Below are 22,363 nucleotides of genomic sequence, written 5' to 3'. Positions count from 1 at the left end.
TAAAAAAATTAACAAATGTTTTAAAAGTTATAATAATCTAAATGTATGTAACAGTCTGTCCAGGTCAGTGTCCTCAGCAGTAAATACACGGGGAACCTTTAAACAAACGTTATTATGAGGAAAATAATTAAACCATTATGATAAATAGTGTTAAAAATTATATTTTAAATAAAAAATTAAAGGTTTTATTGAAATGAATTGTTGGTGATTGGATGGGTGTTGGCCAGATTGGGCAGCTATACATGAACAAAGGAAAATTAAGACCTGTTTAAAAAAGACTTATGGCCTACAACATAATATTTCAGTAAATTTAAGACTTTTTAAAGCCTAACATTTTGTTTTTGAGATTTAAGACCATTTCCCGCTAACATTTGATTGCTGTTGAGCACGTTCTTAAACAGTGCTGATTTGCCATTGTTCAGGTGCTTATAAGAAATGACTGTGATTGGCCGAGAAGGTCATCAGTTCACCAAACTCACCGCTGTTTACTGAGTGTAACCACAGGAAGACAGGAGCATTTAAAAGCTGCGATTCATCAGCAGATCGCTCGTATGTCAGCTTATACAGGGTATATGCAGAAATTTTAAAGATAATTTCAATACTTTTTAAGACTTTTTAAAGACCTTCTCAGAATATTTGAAGACCTCATCGCCACTTCAAGTTCTAATCAGTATCAAAGCTTTAACTTAATAAACAGTTGTAGTTAAATAAATCAATGGAGCACAACCACGCAACAGAACTCTGATAAGCTCAGAAGAAACAAAGTTTGAAATAATAAATAACGCGGTTGTTTTCAGCGACAGGCTTCAGCCTCTGTTTAAACTCATTTTTCTTCAACCAGGAGTACGCAAACTAACATTTTTCCATTTTGCCGTCTGTTTTGCTCTATGGTTTCGCTCCATGTGGAGAACATTACATCACATTCCCGCGTTTGTCGCAAATTACGTGACATTACCTGGATAAAGGAGCTTGGCCGGATACACCCCAGGCCGAACCAATCACGTGGATCGAGCATGCAGTTGTTAATATTAGGAGAAAAATAAATATATTTATGCTTTAAATTTTAACAGAAGTTTGGACCTCATAAAACGTAATTAAGACTTTTTAATACCTTTTTAAGGGCCTTAATTTGCTATAGACAAACTAGCTTATCGACGTGACTTTAAAATGCTCTAGTTTTCCTGTACCTGTGGTTACACTCAGTAAACAATGGTGAGTTCAATGACCTGATGACCTTTACGGTCAATCACAGTAATTTCTTTTGAGCACGTGAACACAACGGCAAATCAGTGCTGTTTAGAAACGGGCTCAAATGTTAGCGGGAAATGGATGTTTTTAAAATTTCAGTATTGATTGGTATCGAATTCCAGTACCGTGACAACACTACCATGTACAAATAATAATAATAAATCTGTTAATCTTTAATAAATAAATCAATTCCTGCGATATGACTATTGCAGGTACAATTGTGGTATAGATGCTCAAACAACATATTGTTCAGCCCTAATTGTCTATATCAGTATGCAACTCATGTGTATGTACAGAATGATATATGTTTAATGTCTGTAGTCATCCAAAATGATAACTGTAATCTTGCCAACAGAATCCTGAGAAATACTTCAATGACAGAACAAAATCAAGCCTCACCAAATTTGCAATGCAGTTTGTGAAGAGTAAAGTGACGGAACTATGGCAAGGTAGTAAATATTATAATTACATTTTCATGTAAAGCCAAAGGTAATGTATTAAATAATGAGTTAATGTTAGTGTTTTAGTGAAATGTTCCTTTGAGATTGTTATGATGCTATTATTTACACTCACCAGCTACTTTATTTGGTACACCTGTCCAACTGCTCGTTAACGCAAATTTTTAATCAGCCAATTACATGGCAGCAACTCAATGCATTTAGGCATGTAGACATGGTCAAGATGATCTGCAGCAAACCGAGCATCATGATGGGGAAGAAAAGTAATTTAAGTGACCTTGAACGTAGCATGGTTGTTGGTGCCAGACGGGCTGGGCTGGTTTTCATGCACAACCATCTCTAGTTTTTACAGAGAAAAAATGTCCAAAAAAGAGAAAATTTACTCAAATGGCCTCCACAATCACCAAAACTCAATCCAATAGAGCACCTTTGGGATGTGGTGGAACGGGAGATTCGCATCATGGATGTGCAGCTGACAAATCTGCAGCAACTGTGTGATGCTATCATGTCAATATGGACCAAAATCTCTCAGGAGTACCTTGTTGAATTTAACCTCCTAGGGCTTGAGTGTTTGCATACATGGACAGCACATTTTAGCTCTTAAGTGGCTATTTAAAATACTTTGAATGTTTTACATTTTGTTACAGACATACAGTGTCATCCTGAAACTGTTTTGCAGCAAATGAAATGTCCCAAACACTATTTTTAACTGTCCAAAATGAAAAAAAAAATTGTTTTTACTCTCTGATAGTCAAAGCAAGTTCCAAAAAATTTTTCAATGTTAAATATGCATTAAAAAAATTATGGAAAAAGTGTTTTATGTAAATTCGGACCAAATTCAAAGGGGGTCCAACCCGGTACTAGTAAGGTATACCTAATAAATTGGCTGATGAGTGTATAATGAAAGTGGTGTATTTATTAAAGTGGAAAATGCTAAATGGACTAATTTTTACTTGTGATTTTTGTCTAACTGTAGATTTTGTAAATGGATTTTGTAAATAAATTATTGAAAATTATTTTTTTCTTGTTTTTTAATACATTTTACATTTACAAGTGGTTTCTTAGCATGTTATGTGTTCATCCCAGTATTAAAAATACAGAAATGTTTTGTACAAAGAATCTGATTGCAAATTTTAGCCTTATTTGCAAACAACCTCTCTTTCATTGACTTAATGTTATATATATATATATATATATATATATATATATATATATATATATATATATATATATATATATATATTTACAGTAAATTACCATCAAGTTTTGTCTTTTGTCAAACAGGCACATTCGTTCCATTTAATAAAAATGTCTTTTTACCACTATGTGAACAGCACCAGATGCTAAATATATTATTATCAGCTTTAATATTGTACTGCCTTTTACTCATGCTGTATATTGTCTGTGTATTTAATTATGCATTTAATTTTCAGGGAACATTTTTAGTGAGATTGAGCGAGCATTTGCTGAACGAATTGGCTGGTTGATAAATTTTTGTGCAGACACCGGAGGTGAGACTACTACTGAAGTTTAGAAATCACTGTTATATATCCTAAAAATCACTAAAACCAGATTTGTTCACAGACTGTTTGGAATCTCAGACTAGACGGAAACTAGCAGGAATGTTGGTAAGTGTTCCCTGTTTTTCTAAATTCAATTCCAGTGTCTAAACATTTAATAATGGCTCTTATTGTCCTGTGAGCACAAATGAACATTGTAATCCCTACAATACAGGATGGTTTAGTTAATGTAGGATGGATGGACTGCACCAAACAGGTGGATCTGTGTGAGAGCTTTGAAATCAATACCAGCACTACAGCCCTCTTCCCTCCAGGCAGTTCTCTCACTCAGAAAGGCAGTGTATTGGTGGGTAAAATATTGTGTGTCCTGTTTAGATGCATCGTTTTCTTTTTCATATGATATAATGGAGTGCTTTTGTTTTAATTTTGACCAACCTTGCAGTTTATTCAGAGTTTGGATACTAAAGAAATATATGCACAAGTGCTGCAGCATCTTCCTGACCTGGAGATTCTCACAAAGAGCAGCTTTGAGGTAAGAGTGCAAGTGACTGGAATGCATTTCAAGAGAGCAAGGAAAAGTTGTACATAATAGGTTTGTGTTTGCAGTCAAGTGAGTGTAGTCTTGTACCGCACCCAGCCCTACCTGCAGTATCTCTGTTTACACACTAACTGACACTAACTGGATCAGATATCACATTGTGTGGTGGAATTGTGTGGCTCTTTTTGAAAACTTCATGAAATATACCTTATTAATTTATTAATTATCTAATAATGTTCTTTAACTTTGTCATTTCAGCATAAATTGGCTCATCACCGATGGCTTGTCAGTTTTTCTTTTGGACGCAATGATTTGGCTTCACACGAGTATAAAAAACTCAATGCTCTTCTGAAGAACTCGCATATACAGGTTCCTGATGTTTTCAATTGTATTCATTTAATTTTATTCATGAATATATATATGAGTATAATATATATATATATATATATATATATATATATATATATATATATATATATATATATATATATATATAGTGTATATATTGTGTATATAATTTTTTCATTATTTATTAGCATCAGTATTTAAGTATATTAGTATTTGAGTAAGTTATCCATCATCCTATTTTAATAATCAATTTTGAATCTCTACTAAATTGTATGAAATACAAAGTGAAATTTTAAAGAGATTTTTAAAACATTTTAAGACTAGATTTGATCAACTGATTTTTACTAGATGTCGTATTGGACATAGAAGATTAACCTATGGTTTTTTGCTTAAGGTGAAGACCCCACTCTGTGTGTTTTGCACACACAATTCCTATTACTGTAAAACATTATTCAGGGTGCCTTAAAAGGTATTAAAAAGTCTTCAATGCTATTTTGCAAGGTATTCAATTTTATATAATTTTTGATTATACAATGTATGGTTGTATGATAAAGTGTGCCTTAATTAAATCTGAATATCAGGATGCTGTGTATTTTGCGAAATCAATGAAAGCCTACTAGAGTTGACATCATGCTGCTTTATTTTCTGCAATTACCAAGGCAACACCATTATTTCTGCAGTCCTATAGGCGCCAACCTGCTGAATTAGCTAGATTTAATAGATTTTTATTCAGTGTATGAATGTTTTATTTTTGGAATTTTTTTTTTTTACATTTAATATTTAGCAAATATACTGTAAGTTAAAATCTCGCCAGTGTTTCCTGTTGAAAAGTGGTTATAAGGTCTTAAAATGTAGGGAAAGAGTCTTAAAAAAGGTTTTAAAAGGTATTGAATTTCACTCGCTGATTCCTGCATATATTCTGTTATTGGACTGTCCTGCTTTTAGCCACTGCAGAAGGTTTTTTTTTAATGAAATTAACAGTGTTGCCAGGAAAAAATGTAGAATTTTTATCATGTATTAACGTTAAAAATCGTATCTAATTTATGTATTCATTTGATTGTGGTTTATTGGTTTATTTTTAATTGTTTATTTATTAATGAAATGTTTTTCTGCCATAAAAATAGCCTTTGTTGCTGACATGGCATTAAATCAAAATACATGATATGAATTGAATCTCTACTACAACAGGTTAACATGCATTCTGAAAACACGCTTCTGTTTTTACTGCTGTTTTACACAGTCTGTTGGTCATATAACTTTCTGGTATATGATGATGTTGTGTTTGATTCATCGCGTTTATCTGTTTGCACAGGTGGGGAAAGTAGACTGCATCTCAGATTCAGAGCTGTGTTCTTCTCTGTATATACATAAGCCCTGCGTGGCGGTTTTTAAAGGAGTCGGAATTCATGATTTTGAGATCCACCACGGTGAGTTCAGACACGCTTTAGTAAGACTAATCTTAATAACCTAATAAATACAGTAAAAGCAAACAGTTTATATTTTTTTAAATGTAGGCTATGTCTCTGACAGTAAAGCTGAAATGCTTTATAATATAATAAATGCTTTTACTGTAACTTTTTTTGATCAATTTAATGCATCCTTGCTGAAAATCTTATTTTATATGAAATTATTTCTGGAAAAAACATCTCTCAAATGTGGTTTGATTAAAAAAAATTGATTTAAAAGCAGCATCAGAGGGTTAAAACACTTTTGAATCCACCAACAACAATAAAATGCCATAACGTTGTTCTAAATGAGCATTAGCATTAGCAATGAGTTAGCATTAGCAAACAAGTGATTTTCTTAATTGTTTTGTGATGCCTGTTACTCTTTTTTTAAATCTTTAGGTAAGGATGCTCTGTACAACGTAGTGGCCTTTGCCAAAGAGAGCGTGAATGCCCACGTCACCACACTGAGGCCTGAAAACTTCCCCAGCCATGAGAAGGAGCCCTGGCTGGTTGATTTCTTTGCTCCTGTGAGTTATTCCTTGCATTATAAACCTCTGCTGAAGCATCCATTTGAACAGTAATGATTATCTGCTGCACACACACTCACATTGCCATGGTAACTTCCTGCCGATGGTTGATTCATCAAGCTCAGGATGGTGAGAAATGATCTGTGAAGGCAAGCATAGAGTGAACATTACTGCCACAGTGTGTAATTTGTATATTAAAAGGTCAAGATTTCCCCCTGGTTAATACTCAATCACATTTGAAAAATGTGTGTTCTGCTGTGGAGTGGATAAATAGATCTTTAAATACAAAAGCTTCTTTCTAATGTATGTATCATTGCACACAACAAAACAAGCATGTATTGCACGCGTAAACACGTATACCCAATGTTTACTATTATTAATGAAGAAATATTCAATTCAAGTTTATTTGTATAGCGCTTTTCATAGAAGTTACTGTTTCAAAGCAGCTTTACAAAAGGTGCATATTATTGCATTACAATCAAATTCTGAAAAGTTAAGGTTATTATTTACCATAATTATATTAGTTACTAATAACTTTAACTAATAAATTTGCAATTAACTGCTAGGCCCAGATGGAATTTGCATCCAGATTTCTGCAGAATTTTAGCCCATCATTGAGTCTATTTGTTTACATGTGTAATTGTGTGTAAATTTATATTTATTTATATTAGTTTTTATATTAATTTCAGTAATATTATTAACAAATATGAAAATGTTCATATGATTTATTTACAATAATTTTTAATGTTATATTTTCTGTTATTTATTAGATGTATTATATAAGATACTTGCTTTGTTTTCTAAATAAGTGGATCTAATTGGATTTGCACTGTAAACATTAAATAAAAGGTAATACATGTATAATTTTGATTTCCTATATTAAGTTATGATACTTCCAAAATCATTTTGCAGAAATCTGCGGATTTTTTACAAAATTCTCCCACTACTAATAGCTATTAATGGTTAAAGTAATATGTATAAACATAGCTAACCTGCAGTTATATGGTATGTTATATAAATGCACAGTCGTTCATATTTTAACTCTGCATTGAAAACGATGCTTATTTTGTTATGTTTATGTAAGCCATTTGATTGGCTGTATCTCGGAAAAGGCTGGTTACACTTGCAAAAACGGCATTTCTGTTGATAATTCTGTACAGGCAAGACAAGTCTATTTATATAGCAAATGTCTTATACCATAGTAATTCAAAGTGCTTTATATAAACAATAAGATAATATGAATTTGTATTATCTCATTCGTACGATTTGGTCATCCCCCAATAATGGTTGGGTTTAGGGGTGGGGTCTGGTGCCACACCTCCTTTTTAAAGTGGTTCATTTTCATAAGACTGAACTAGTACGAATTAGCCACTAAACTAACAAAGCATAAAATAGTTATGTTTCCTCATGAGATCAGGCTGAATGCTAGAATAGACTCCCAAAATAATCATACAATAAGAAATAAAAACAACAAAAAATTAAAATGATTGAAAAAAATGAATGTCGGCGCCAATAGGCTAGTGGTTAAGCGCGCTGACATATAGCACCATGGTGCTCACGACAACCAAGTTCGATTCCCGGCTTGAGGCCCTTTGCTGATCCGTCCCCTGTCTCCCTGGCTCCCAATACTTTCCTGTCTGTAACCTCCACTGTCCTGTTAACTAATAAACCTCACACAGAAACTCCAACAAAGCATAAATAAACACTCACTTTTGGATCTATGAACACATTTGTTCCTCACTGCATGCATTCCCATACAACACATACAGTAGTTTCTGTCAGACAAGCACTGAAAAATAATAATGAATAAAAGTCATGAATAATTAAGCGGATCATCTTCTCATAGGATATGAATGCTCGCTTAACACAATTAAAATAAACCAAAAACAAAATTGCCCTCTGTTCAAAACAAACACCTCTGTTAAAATGAATCTCTGTTTGAAATATCTTAAACATATCTGAAAAATATTGGTGATTAGACAAAGACAAGAATACGCAAGACATGTCACTCATATAGGTTTAAATGGGAAAAAGTGTAACGTCAATATGGCAAATGAGGCCCCGCCTTCTAGTACAGGAGCCAATCATTGATCGCTATAGACAGGATTCTCTGGGGGAGGGGCTCGGACCAAATGTGAGTTTCTGCAGACTTTGTGTGATGTCATGGGCGATTCTTAATATGAAATTTAATCGTAAGCTTGGCAAACAATTTTAGAGAATTTGATAGCCGCTGAGTGTAATGACTTGCCTTAAAGATACTTTGTTATTAATAATGAATCTGTCCTACAGTGGTGTCCGCCATGTCGAGCTCTTCTCCCAGAGCTGAGGAAAGCCTCCATCCAGCTCTTCGGACAGCTGAAGTTTGGGACTCTGGACTGTACCATTCACGAAGGCCTCTGCAATACGGTACTGAAACATTCACACTCAAATTAAGGCTGCACGATATTGGGAAAAATCTGACATTGTGATATTTTATTTTTCTCTGAGATGTATTGTGATATGAATACAATTTCAGCAGATGACTTGAATAGCTCCAATAAAATCATTCATTTAGATTAACTGGAATAATCTTGTAGTGGACTGAATCAAACAAATTGCAAGCATAAATAAAATATGTAGTGCTTTATGGTTTTCTGTAGAGTGAAACAGTAGTCAGATATGGAAGTACAGTAATTAAATAATTAAAGGTAATGTAAAATAAAACTGTAGAGTCTTCGTTGCTAATCACAACTCAACATTGCGGATTCTGCGATGTGACTATTGCGAATGCACACATGGCAATATCGATGCTGAAACATTGTGTTGTATATAGAATAAACCAGGGGTTTTCAAACTTTTAGAACACACGCCCCCCAAGCTTGTCCAATTTCAATCGCAAACCTGTATTTATTGTTGTACAGAATCACAAAAAGGATGCTGATGCGCACATGCTCAGTAGACAGTTGTAAACACTTCTAGCTTTAACCAAACTACTGTACTTGAAACTGTAAGGTTGATGTGTTGGATTTGAAGTTGCATGTGTTCAATGTGTGTAGCATTTTAATGTGGTTTCCTGCATAAGCGTGCACTTAATAGGATTACGATCCTCATTAGCTTCCTGTCTGAGTGAACAGATCTGTATATAAAATGTGTTCAAAGAATCGTCTATATCTTTTTGAATCTTTGCCACAGGAAACCACAGCATTTGACGTCTTACATTTTCTTCATATTGCTTCTGCACCACTAGCAGCAAAATTACAAAACGAACATAATCTTGGTTTTAATGGTAATTACTTTATATTTTATATTTATCATACTATAAAATCAAAATAATAATGAGAATACACTGTAAAAATCGAATTCTGTTGGGATAACATGAAGGAATTAAGTTGTTTTTACATATGTAAGTGGATTTCACATAAAACAATTAAGTTGTCCCAAAACCACCTCAAGAGATGTTGTTTCAGCTCATTTTACATTTGTTTGAACAAATGTCTTTTTTGTGTCAAAAATAATAATAGTTAATGTTATTTAATGTTGTCTATTAATATTCTATTATTTTAGTTATTAAAATTTTTTACAGCTATTGAAAACTTGAGCAAACACTAGAAAATTATTAGAATTAATAAGGTATAATTTTGAGGGAATTGCTAATATTTTTTATTCTATAAAGATCTGATAATGTTTCTTCATGATTTCAAATAAAAATAATGTCATTTAGAGCAATTGATCACAATAACAGATATTTTTACTTTTCATTAAAAAATGGGCATTTACTCCAATTACCCAAAAATTGGTATTGTGTAATAAATATTAACCTTTAAAAAGATGGAAATTTTTTGTTATTTTATTCAACAAAATTGATATAATTAACAATATTTGTTTATTTTAAATGTGGCAGAAATGGCATGCGTAGTTCAAGAAATAAAACAAATCACAATTTAATTAATCACATAATTACATTGTGATTTGCAGCATTTTCTTTGGCATAAAATACATAAAGAGGTGCCATGTTCATTTTACCAATATTGTTATTTGTATTGTTCATATGCAATAGCAATGTTTTGACTTCCAATTTTTATTATTATCATAATTTTTAGACTACTTTTTGGACCTCATCCTGCTTTTGCTTTTAATTACAATTAATTTCGGCTAGACTTGTATAATAAGCTAATATTACCAAAGTTTGAATATTCAGATGACATCCAGTTTAAACTCTTGCATCTTCCCTTTCTTCAGTACAACATTCACGCTTATCCAACAACTGTAATCTTCAACAAGTCCAGCATCCATGAATATGAGGGCCATCACTCTGCAGATGGCATCCTGGAGTTTATAGAGGTCAGTATACATTTATTTATATACCATATAATACTGTATGCACATTGTCTATCTGTTTCAATGTAACAGGTGGCTGTGTTTTGCACAGGACCTGGTGAACCCTGTGGTGGTGACTTTGGGCCCAGAGTCATTCCAGGAGCTAGTGAAGAGACGCAAGTCCTCAGAGACATGGATGGTGGACTTCTACGCCCCGTGGTGTGGCCCCTGTCAGGCCCTGCTGCCCGAGTGGAGGAGAATGGCACGGGTACCTGCTCTATTACATTACACTGACAGCGAGTGCAGTGCTAATGCATGACCTTATTACTTATTACTGTTTTTTTTTTTGCAGTTGCACATTATTATTGATGTGAAGACACTAGATTAAGCGCCTGTCCACCATTGTTTGATAATGTTGTGCACTTTAAATTATAATGGCAAAATTCCATGCAGTTATTCAAAACGCCATGAAACAATTATTGTTTTTTAATAATAATTGCAGCTAAAAAAATTAATTAAAACAATATAATAAATAAATAAATAAATAAAAATAAATGACAGTTCATAATACTTGTAAGTATAATTGAGATAATAATTTGAATAAAATAGTAAACTTAATTTGTTATTCATTTTTAATTAATGTTTAAAAAAACACAATTATAATAGTGAAAACTAAATTACAGTTAATAATACATGAAAGTATAATTAAGCTAATAATTTAAATAAAAAGTAAAATTAACTTTAAAGGACTTTGAGGTTTTAATATTAGCATTTATGTTATGTTAGGGATAAAGTACATCCAGGAGGTTATTCTCGCAGAATAACGCCGGACAGGCTTATCAGCAGTGGTGTAAAGTAACTAATTACAAATACTCAAATTGCTGTAATTGAGTAATTTTCCTCAGAAATTGTAATTTACTAAGTAGTTTTAAAAATGTGTACTTTTACTCTTCCTTGAGTACATTTAGAGTGCTGTATCGGTACTTTTACTTCACTACTTTCCTTCAACCTGCAGTCACTACATTATTTGTTCTTGTCTGTGTGTGTGTGTATATATATATATATATATATATATATATATATATATATATATATAGAGAGAGAGAGAGAGAGAGAGAGAGAGAGAGAGAGAGAGAGAGAGAGAGAGAGAGAGAGAGAGAGAGAGAGAGAGAGAGAGAGAGAGAGAGAGAGAGAGAGAGAGAGAGAGAGAGAGAGAGAGAGAGAGAGAGAGAGAGAGAGAGAGAGAGAGAGAGAGCGAGAGAGCGCGCGCGCGCGAGAGAGAAAGATATCTAGATGTATGTGTATGTATGTGCTCACACATTATATAATGTTAATAGTAATAAAATATATTTCAAAAGTCTTTACGTATATAATTTATAATTTAAAATATTTACATGTATAAATGTTTCCGAGTACATTGTGTAGAAGTTGTGTAATTAGCTTACACTCTATTTGAAAAAAAAAAGACAAATAATTTTTTACAGTAATTTGACATAATTGCTTACAAAAATGTCATGGTCATTACTGCCCTGTGTGTTCTAGATGCTGAGTGGGATTGTAAATGTGGGAACGGTTGACTGTCAGAAACACCACTCATTCTGCCAGAGCGAGAGCGTCAGAGCTTATCCAGAAATCCGTCTGTTCCCTCAGAACAGTAACCGCAGAGACCAGTACCAGTGCGTGTACCTCACTTGCTCTTCCTCATACGCATTCACTCTATTAGTTCTACAAGTTCTGTGTTTCTCTTTCATTCCTCTTTTTCATCAGGACCTATAATGGATGGCATCGAGATGCTTTTTCACTCAAGACCTGGGCCTTGAGGTGAGTCAGATTCTTTGCAATGAAGTATCCATTTTTAAAAATATAACTACACTGTGAATTGTGCAATTAGTTTAGCAAAATGTTTATGTCGAACTATTGAAATAAAAGGAGCTGTGGCCTACAGAAATTGTTATTCACTTAGTTCACTTGCTTTGATTCAACTCCGGGCCAAACACAGTGTCGATTTTCTGAAGCAGACATAAAGGTCTGCAATATGCATTACGAGGGATATATTGAGGATGTGAGTGTAACTGAAAATAAAAACAACAACAATTAAAATAAAATTGAAGGTATAGCCAACAAGAGACGGGAGTTTCGGATCATTCAAATATAATAAGTGTTACATATTGATCCCCTAATATAATTCATAAACAAAAGCAAACAGTGGCATCTTAAAACAAGACAAAACTATAATGCATCTGAGTTTGAAATAAGAGATAGTGGTGTAACAGATCACAAATCTCACGGTTCGGATCACATAACAGTTTTTTAGTCATGGATCGGACCATTTTTCGGATCAGCCATAAAGGGGAGGGGACAAATGTAATTTGGTTTCCATTCATTACTAAAACAGCACTGCAAGACAACTTTGAACCTGTAACTGCATTAAAAATAAAATGAAGAAATAATCACTTGAATAAAAATAAATAGTAAAATATCCAGTACTGTGAAAAATTCACTGTTACCACTTTTGCTGATGACGCTAAATACATTATAATTGTATGACCCATATTTATTTTTTGATTAATTTTAAATAAATGATTCAGTTATTCACTCATAAAACTTCATGTTTCATTGCTAGATGGATCATTTTTGAAGAATTATTCAGTGGAGTATTTTTGATGGCTGGTTGTTGCCACCTATTGGCTGAATAATGTAATTGCTGCCTACAACTTTCATTTTTAAGCGTCGTTAAATGCATAAGATGGAGATTTTAATCTTTACCATAAACATCAGTGGTTATATCTAAACTATAAACTGTTTTCCCAGTACTTCTGTGTTATTTGACTGTTTGTAACTTCAGAATTAACTCAGAAGACTAAAGAATGAATCTCTTTCCTGATTTTTACGTTTTCAGATTTAAATTCAGCGATTGGAAGAATTAGTAAATGTATGCAAATCACCAAAAACGACATGAGAGGTGATCTCTCTGTGATCAATACAAATTTAGGATTAATCTAACAGTAAAAAAAAAATAATTAATCTGCGGGTCACGTGTGTTCCGTGAGATAAACCGTGATCTTTTACACCCCCTAATATGAGACAGTAAAGACTGATTCATTGTTTATCTAGGTCTCCGGGGTACACTGCAAATAATGCTTTTCTTACTTGTTTTTAATCTAAATGTCTAAAAATTGTTAAATTAAGAATAAGTTTCTAGACAAGTAAAAAAAACATCTATTTTTCAGAAATAAAAAGTAAAAATTAGGGGATTTTTCTTAAAACAAGCAAAATAATTTGCCAATGAGGTAAGCAAAATAATCGTATTTCAAAACGAAAACAAGATTATTTTACTTCCTCTGATACTTCACTGGTTATTTTGCCATGTAACAAGTCACATCTTCCTAAACGAAAGTTATGCAGGCTGTGCCAGAAATGATTAGTTCATGCATCTCGAGACCTTGCATTTTGAGTCATTTGTTCAGCAGTAGTGACCGCACTATTAATGACAGTTGATGGTGATCTGTCCACACAAAAGTATCAATTTTATATGCTTCTCTAGGTCTCAGGAAAGGATTAAATTGTATATTGCCACAGGCTTTCGAGGTGCCAACTGCTACTACAATGCCTGTCTGACAAAATGAAAAGAATATCAGCGTTATGATTGGCGGTCAATCAATTGGCCATGAAGGGTCAATTGAGTCGGATCAAATTCACACCTACAAAAAGTACCAGCAATTGTTTGGAAGCAGACAAAGAATTGGGTCTGGCTCCATCTGTTTGGTGTGCACCAGAGTGCTATATTCACACCTGCCCAAAAGATGAGGAAAAGAGGAAACAAACTTGAGGTTGATTAAATGAAATCAGGCAAGACAGGTGTGAATACAGCCTTTGGTTCTACGTCTGTTAGGATACTGAGTTATTTGCTTTTGTAAGTTAACTCTTGGACTCTCTTATAGCTCACTGCCTCGTGCATCAGTGGATCTGTCACCTGAGGATTTTAAGAGGAAAGTTTTGGGAGGAAAAGATCATTGGGTGTTGGATTTCTATGCCCCGTGGTGTGGTCCATGCCAGCAGTTCGCCCCCGAGTTTGAAGTTCTTGCCAGGGTAAGACTTCATTTCGACAAATTTGTGAAGACATCTGATAATTGTAAAGCATTTACCCTGATTATTTTTTTAAACCTGCCAGACTTTTATTTAATATTAAACTTTTCTTGGTATAGTTAAACTTCAAACACACACCAACTTCTTCACACTTGTGTTTTAAATGTAAGTTTGGCAGTGTTGTATTTAAATTGTTCAACATTTTAGATTATACTGCTGTTGTTGTGGGCTTTGATTACTTCCTTTGAGATTATCTGGCATTTTCAACTTAACTAATGTTTTTCACAAACGTTTACTGCTTTGTAACTATTGGAATTTCCTAAAACAAATGCAAATATAGCTGCAAATGAACTTTAACCAGCTGGACCAATGAAAGCATGTGTAGTGCTTTAGCCAATCACATACATTATTGCTTTTTAATGCTGCCAAGTTGTTTTGCATGTACACCTGTGAACTGAAACCATGTTTCTTCATTTAATCATATATATTTTTCTTTCTTTTTTGTTTGATTAGTAACGTAAGTTATTATTAATATAATCATGTGGCTAATTGTACAAATATAGTTTTGATAAGCCGAGAATGTAAATACTAATATATATATAGAAAAATAGTAAAATAAACATTTCAACTGCCTATCTTAGATTTAACATAAAATATGTGGGTCGCTCTTGACAATAAGCTTTCATTAGTTAATGTTAGTTAATGTATTTACTAGCATGAACTATACTTGTATAGCATTTATTAATCATAGCTCAACATTTACTAATGCATTATTAACATCCACATTCAAGCTTGTTAACGTTAATGCATTTTAAGTTAACATATAAACTAACATAAACAACTGCATTTTAATTTACTAACACTAACTAACAGAAATACTGTAATAAATGTACTGTTCATTGTTTGTTTTTTAATAAATGCATTAACTTACATATTGTAAAGTGTTAACAAAATGTGTGGACATAACATCAAATGTGAATTGTTACACAAGAAATTCTGGGATTATCAATTTATGTTTTTTCCACTGTAACTCTAAAACTCTAAAATTACAAAAAATGTACTGTTAGATGTATGATAGTATATAATAAAACTTGGCTATTAACAGGTTTTTACTGTAGCATTTAACTTAAAATATTTTTTTTCAGATGGGTGATGGAAAATGTGTAAACATGACAGATGGATGGATGGATGGATGGATGGATGGATGGATGGATGGATGGATGGATGGATGGATAGATAGATGGATGGATAAACAGACAGACAGAGACGGATAGATAGACAGACAGATAGAGACGGATAGACAGACAGACAGACAGACAGATAGATAGATAGATAGATAGATAGATAGATAGATAGATAGATAGATAGATAGATAGATAGATAGATAGATAGATAGATAGATAGACGGACGGACGGACGGACGGACGGACGGACGGACAGATAGATAGATCTCACTAAGGGGAAAATGCTTCAATAACAAATACACTACTTATTTAATTCTTAAATAATTTTAGTTCCATTTCTTTAGTTATTTTTATGTCTTGTAGTCTGGTGTTGTTTTTCTGTACTGAATATCAAGATTATCATTCTTAAATCCTGCTTTAGAACATGATCATCATGTTTTGATCATCAGCTCCGGTATTAACTTTTCCATTAAACTGAAGATAATGCAATTGTAATATAAAAAAGCAACAGTTTCAAATCCATTGACTTCAGTCAGTGGACATACTCTGATCATGAATAAATCTGCCTGTTTCTCTCCTGCAGATGATGAAGGGAACTGTACGAGCTGGAAAAGTGGACTGCCAGGCACACTATCAGACCTGCCAGAGTGCTGGGATCAAGGCTTACCCCACTGTCCGATTCTACCCCGCCCTGGGCACCACACGGGTACAGCTCAAGCATTGGCCATCATAATGCTCTCATATTGTTCATCATATTGTGCTCACTGTTATTTGTGTCTCAACCTCTTAGCGAGATCAAGGAGGAGAGCATATTAACAGCAGAGATGCCAACGTCATTGCAGACATTCTTCGACAGAGACTCCAGCAGCTAGCATTACAGGGAAAGTCCAAACTTAAAGTAAGAAACTCATCGCCTATAGGATTATCTTACTGCTTTTGGTTTGGGAATCTTTGAAACGCTTCAAATGACAATGCATTTGCATTTAAAGGGGTAGCTCACCCAAAAATGAAAATATGCTCACTATTTATTCACCCTCAAGTGGTTCCAAGCTTTAATGAGGGCCTTTTTATTTTGGTTGAACTCGCAAGATATTTTGAAGAATGTTAGAAACCAGTAACCAGGGTGTGAATTACAGGGGGGTTTGGGGGGGGGGGGGGGGGGGTGGATTGACCCCCCTAATTAATGCTTGATCCCCCTTGTGAAAACAACATATATTGGGGGTCAGTCCTCTATATAGAATTAGTAAGAATTAGTTTGCTCTGATCTCCATCTTAAATACCAATATTACTAATTGAATAATAATAATATAAATATACATATGACCACCCCTATAAAGGATTATACCACTGTGAATGCATAATCTCATCAATTAATCAAAGCTGATAGACATGGTAAGTGTTCACTTTTGTTTATTTTTAAATATAGCCTAAAAGTAAGGTCAAATTAGATGCATAGTTTGACCTATAGTAACCTACACAAACAAAGAATACACAAACTATCCCACAAAACACTGGAGAATTAAATATGTTGCATTAGTAAAATAGATGTCATTTCATTTTGACAAGTGAAGGGTGATTATATGATGACAAAATATCCAGTTTTGAGTGAACAATCCCTAAAAGACAACATCATGTTGAATCTGAAAAACTGTGCTGTCAATTTATTTTTTATTTTATTTATTATTATGCTTTTAATTAAGTTTGTTTAATATAAGCCATGTTGCCACTCAATTAGGGCAAAAGTTAATCATTACTTTACATTTAGTTCAGGAAAATCCGATCAATCATTATTTTTCATTTATTTTAAATAAATGAACAGTCGATTTACTTGAATTGTAAATACATTTATTTTGGAAAAAATACTTTAAAAAATATATATATATAATTTAACCTGTTTGCCAGCACTCACTATTGGGGATTTACACCTACCTAACTTTAAATAGTAACAGTTCTTGACCCCATTAAGCTACAAACAAAGATATCATTGGAAAGAAGACACTTTGAGCTTTACTATGGTCCATCTAGAAAATTTCATGCTAAAAAATATAAAAAGTTATACTATATAAAGAAATGAGAGAAAAAAAATCGTATTGTGTAATATTTGTTTTCCATATACAAACACAGGAAAACATTAATGTAATGACCTAGAAAAAAACATGCCTTGAAAGCCAAGTGTTTCATGAGTTTATATTTCAAATTTGATGAAGATAGCTTGCAAAATAAGATTTCTGTAAAAAGTTTTGTGAGATTGTATCAGTGTCCTTCTCTCCCACACCATCAGAGACATTTTCTCAAAAATGACCTTCCCAAACTAAAACAGTAACAGTTGCTGAATAATTTGGTCTATATTCTCAGTTCATGTATCTTTAAAAAAGAAGACACTTTGGGCTTTATTATCCATCATCTACAGTTTATAATGCTTAAAATGAAAAAAGCTATAGATGTTATATATTATTTTAGGTGTACATACATATATTTTTCACAATGGAAAGTGCGATTGTTTTAAATAATTTTTTTGAGGGGGACAACCCTCACATGTTCCCTCCGTCCCCCCCGGGATTGACACCATTATATAACGGGTAAATATGACATTGAAATTGACAGTAGATAGTCAATTGCCTGTATTAATTAGTAATTAATTGAATCATTCATTAAAAAGATTAGTCCAAAACTGCTGATTTGAATCAAGGGATTGCTATTGTTGATGGGTGATTGAAAAGGGATGTAAGTATGTGTAAACTGATGGTACTGTTGAATTATTAAAGAAAATAAACGGTTAATTGAATCAATGATAGCACTGTGTTAAAACAACAATTACGTTGACAATAAATATCACACACACCATTGTGACACCAAAATCATTTTATCTTGAGCGTCTTGCTTTTCCAATAGTTGAAAGTCAGATTCATAATTGAAAATGAATTATGGTTAATCACCCAGCCCTAATTTACAGCTCAAACTTGAGTTCCTAATAGCACGTTTTCCTTTTACTTCACTACAGGATGAACTTTAGGGCCCATTTTGGATCTGCAGAAGCTGTTGTATGTGAAGCAGTGACAGTGATGGGAGAAAACGCACATGGACTCATTTTGATGAGAGATTTGAGTTTGTTTACTGCCAAATGGACTGTGGAAAGCAGACTCGCCTCGGCTGCTTCATAGAGGGAATGAATCAGGACTCATCTAGAACCTCTGAATGTGATACTGATGCAAGAAGAGGTGGTCAACACAGTGCAATTATTTATGACTGTCTGCAATCTGTGAATGTACTGTCAACTAGTGTCTTCATTTCTAAACACAAACTATATTTATGACTGTAATGTGTTTTTCGCAGCTGCTCTGTTTCGGGTTTCTGTGATTAAACAGCCGATTTTGAATTTTTAGGACACTTTTATTTGTATGTGCTTCTAGAACATGTTTTAGTTTTGCCCCATTCGCCATAACTATCATGCAGTTTGACCTTAAACCAAATTACTGGAGAAAGCATAAAACTACACTGGCTATAGACGGAATCTGTAGTTGACTTTGTTTATATATTTAGTTTTATTTGATCTATTTTAACCATTTTTTAGTCTTTGTTTACTGATGTTTTTTAATAAAACTGTGTGAATGTTCTCCACATGGCCACAAGGAGGCGATGATTTTACACAAAGTCCTCACAGGCCTGTTAAATCAAATGTTCACGTTCAGTGTGAGGAATATTCACCATTGTTTTATAGAAGTAACAGCTTAATAAACCTGACAGAATTCCCAGTCTGTCCTAATCGGTGTATTTTGATGTTCTGTAGCTGAAAATATAGGGATTTTTCTACAAAGTTTCATTAAGCTATTTTAACAAGTTTTAACACAGTCACCTCACAGCAAGAAGGTCGCTGGTTCGAGCCCCGGCTGGGTCAGTTGGCATTTCTGTGTGGAGTTTGCATGTTCTCCCTTTGTTCGTGTGGGTTTCCTCTGGGTGCTCCGGTTTCCCCCACAAGTCCAAAAACATTTGGTACAGGTGAACTGGGTAGGCTAACTTGTCCGTAGTGTATGTGTGTGAATGAGTAAGGATGTTTCCCAGTGATCGGTTGCAGCTAGAAAGGCATCCACTGCGTAAAATGTTTGCTGGATAAGTAGGTGGTTCATTCCGCTGTGGCCACCCTAGATAAATAAAGGGGCTAAGCCAAAAAGAAAATGAATAAATGAATTACTGACCATCTTGATTGGGTTTTGAAGACTTGTTTCACATCTGACTGTACGTTCTCAATCCCTTGTTAACATTCTTATCTGCTAAAGAAAAGCCATTACGACACCATCTACACTCTTGAAATAAAAAGTACAACTGTACATGCTAAGTACAAGTTACCATTATAGTAGTATTCCATTTTGCACTGCACCTAAAAAGGTAAGGTTTTTTTAGAGAGAGAGAAAGAGAGAGAGAGAGAAAGAAGGCTCTCTAAGATTGCCATCAGATTTTTAGGACTTTGTACTATTAAGGTAAGCATGAAACATCCATTTGACATATCGTCCACATCGCTATTTGACCCTTTTCCTCCCTAAAACAATGATAAAAAAATATATAAACAACATAAGTTGTTTCTGTGACAGTCCAAACCTTGAGGCAGATGATTGGCTGCCCGTGGCTAAGCAAGTAACTTTATAACCTCATCATCAGGGGCAAATAGATGACAACAACAAACCATCAAAAATGAGAAATAAAAAAAAAAAAAGAGTTCATAAATCATTGACTGAAAATGAGATGAATAAATATTAATAATTTGTTTTTGTTTACAAGATTGTAAAATGTATACATTTAGTGATTTTATCAGCAACAGTAGTGATAAAGTAATAAGAAATGGTTTTAAAAGTATATAGTACAGGTTTTCTGTAGGTTTCCCAGAGTGAAATTTAAGACCTTTTTTAAGACTGTTATAAATGAAATGTCAGACTTATACAGGGCTAAACACTAAGGAATTTTTTCCGGTTGGTCATGTGGAAAAGAGGTTTACTTGCCTCATCCAGAAAAATGTAATTAGCTATTTCTTTGCCACATAATTTAAATAATGTGTCAAAACAAGCAAACCCTAGTTTTATACATGCACTTTATTTTAACAATTTTTCTGAAAAAAAAAACATATTAGTATATAGAGTTTGGTTGAAGGATTATTGAGATGTGTTGTTGTTGGAGACATTGACAGATGAAAATTAAGACTACAAGACAATATTTCAGTGAATTTAAGACTTTATAAGGCCTAAAATTTAGTTTTTGAAATTTAAGACTTGTTAAGACCCTGATACCTGATAGTAGTGAGCTTTCAGTGAAGAAATATTTCATTATTTTATATATATATATATATATATATATATATATATATATATATATATATATATATATATATATATATATACATATACAGTATATATATATATATATATATATATATATATATATATATATATATATATATACATATACAGTATATATATATATATATATATATATATATATATATATATATATATATATATATATATATATATATACATATACAGTATATATATATATATATATATATATATATATATATATATATATATATATATATATATATATATATATATATACATATACAGTATATATATATATATATATATATATATATATATATATATATATATATATATGCAAAGTTCAGAAAAAGAAAATATACAGCAGTCAGCAATATTTTATATATGGCTGGAGAATGTTAAAGTAATGAGATTGCGTGCTGTATTGGTCCAACCATTAAAATGGTCAGTGTCATTACAAAATTACAAACAAGGATATCAACCACAGGTTTAGAATTGTACTATGTAAAAGGCCACATATGAACTATGAGCAATCAAAACATAAAGCAGGAATCTGTTTATGGTTTGATAATTTATCCTAGAAATTGACAAGCTGTACTGTATGCAGTTGTCAACATTTGAAGTGAATCAAAACTAAAGTTCAATTGCAAACTGTTTTGTAAAATTGCTTCAAACGGTTTTGTAGACTACAGTATGAAGCGTGTATGAATGTTAGGTTGTTACTGTAGTTGGCTTTTAGCAATAACAATCTGACACCCCATTGATTCATACTACTCTTCTGACAGCACAATGTGGGGTTAACTGGGTCTCATACCCTTGGGGAAATACCCTAACTTTATCTGGGATTAAAAGTTAAATTTAGGGGAGTAGGTGGGCTGTCAGGTAACAGAATACTTGACAGAGTGAACAAGATTTCTAATGCATTTGTCCATTTAATAACACTGACACTGCGAATATGCAAATACGGATATTTACCCCTGAGAGTTAGTGAACAAAAGCAGGGTGAGGGATTAAACCTGAAATCATGGCTGAAATTTAGCCCTGACTCAGTTGCATGAAGCAGGCTAAATTACATTGCTATGGAGATATATTATTTACAGCTTGCCTGCTTCAGACCAGGTTAATAATATATGCTAAACAGACGAAATAGATACACATATTAGGTAAGTGTTTGCAAATAATCTTCATGATAAATTTCCTGAATAACATGAATGTTCACTGGTCAAGTAATCAACTGTTAATTTGTTAAAGGGGACCTATTATGCTCCTTTTTACAAAGTCTCTGATGCGGGAGTGTGTATGTGAAGTTTCAGCTCAAAATACCACACAAATAATGTTTTATACAGTAACTCTTTGAAACTGCCCCTTCTAAGTAGAGCTGTG

The 22,363-nt window shown here is 33.1% G+C and overlaps 1 protein-coding gene across 1 annotated transcript in view; it reads left to right on the top strand.

Annotated features, from left to right (window-relative positions):
• The window catches only part of dnajc10 (DnaJ (Hsp40) homolog, subfamily C, member 10), a 28,073-nt gene extending 8,668 nt beyond the window's left edge, over positions 1 to 19,405 (top strand). The window contains exons 7-23 of the mRNA XM_056465866.1: positions 1,604 to 1,697; positions 3,140 to 3,217; positions 3,291 to 3,334; positions 3,441 to 3,572; positions 3,669 to 3,758; positions 4,023 to 4,133; positions 5,425 to 5,539; positions 5,960 to 6,087; positions 8,377 to 8,493; positions 10,306 to 10,407; positions 10,496 to 10,651; positions 11,926 to 12,059; positions 12,151 to 12,204; positions 14,325 to 14,472; positions 16,237 to 16,359; positions 16,444 to 16,551; positions 18,655 to 19,405. Coding sequence (XP_056321841.1) covers positions 1,604 to 1,697; positions 3,140 to 3,217; positions 3,291 to 3,334; positions 3,441 to 3,572; positions 3,669 to 3,758; positions 4,023 to 4,133; positions 5,425 to 5,539; positions 5,960 to 6,087; positions 8,377 to 8,493; positions 10,306 to 10,407; positions 10,496 to 10,651; positions 11,926 to 12,059; positions 12,151 to 12,204; positions 14,325 to 14,472; positions 16,237 to 16,359; positions 16,444 to 16,551; positions 18,655 to 18,666 — 1,746 coding nt within the window. The 3' untranslated portion in view covers positions 18,667 to 19,405. The remainder of the gene's footprint in view (positions 1 to 1,603; positions 1,698 to 3,139; positions 3,218 to 3,290; positions 3,335 to 3,440; positions 3,573 to 3,668; positions 3,759 to 4,022; positions 4,134 to 5,424; positions 5,540 to 5,959; positions 6,088 to 8,376; positions 8,494 to 10,305; positions 10,408 to 10,495; positions 10,652 to 11,925; positions 12,060 to 12,150; positions 12,205 to 14,324; positions 14,473 to 16,236; positions 16,360 to 16,443; positions 16,552 to 18,654) is intronic.
• The last annotated feature ends 2,958 nt before the right edge of the window (positions 19,406 to 22,363 follow it).

Source organism: Danio aesculapii, chromosome 9 (genome assembly GCF_903798145.1).
Source record: "Danio aesculapii chromosome 9, fDanAes4.1, whole genome shotgun sequence".
NCBI lineage: Eukaryota > Metazoa > Chordata > Actinopteri > Cypriniformes > Danionidae > Danio > Danio aesculapii.
This window is presented reverse-complemented; position numbering and strand designations above follow the sequence as displayed.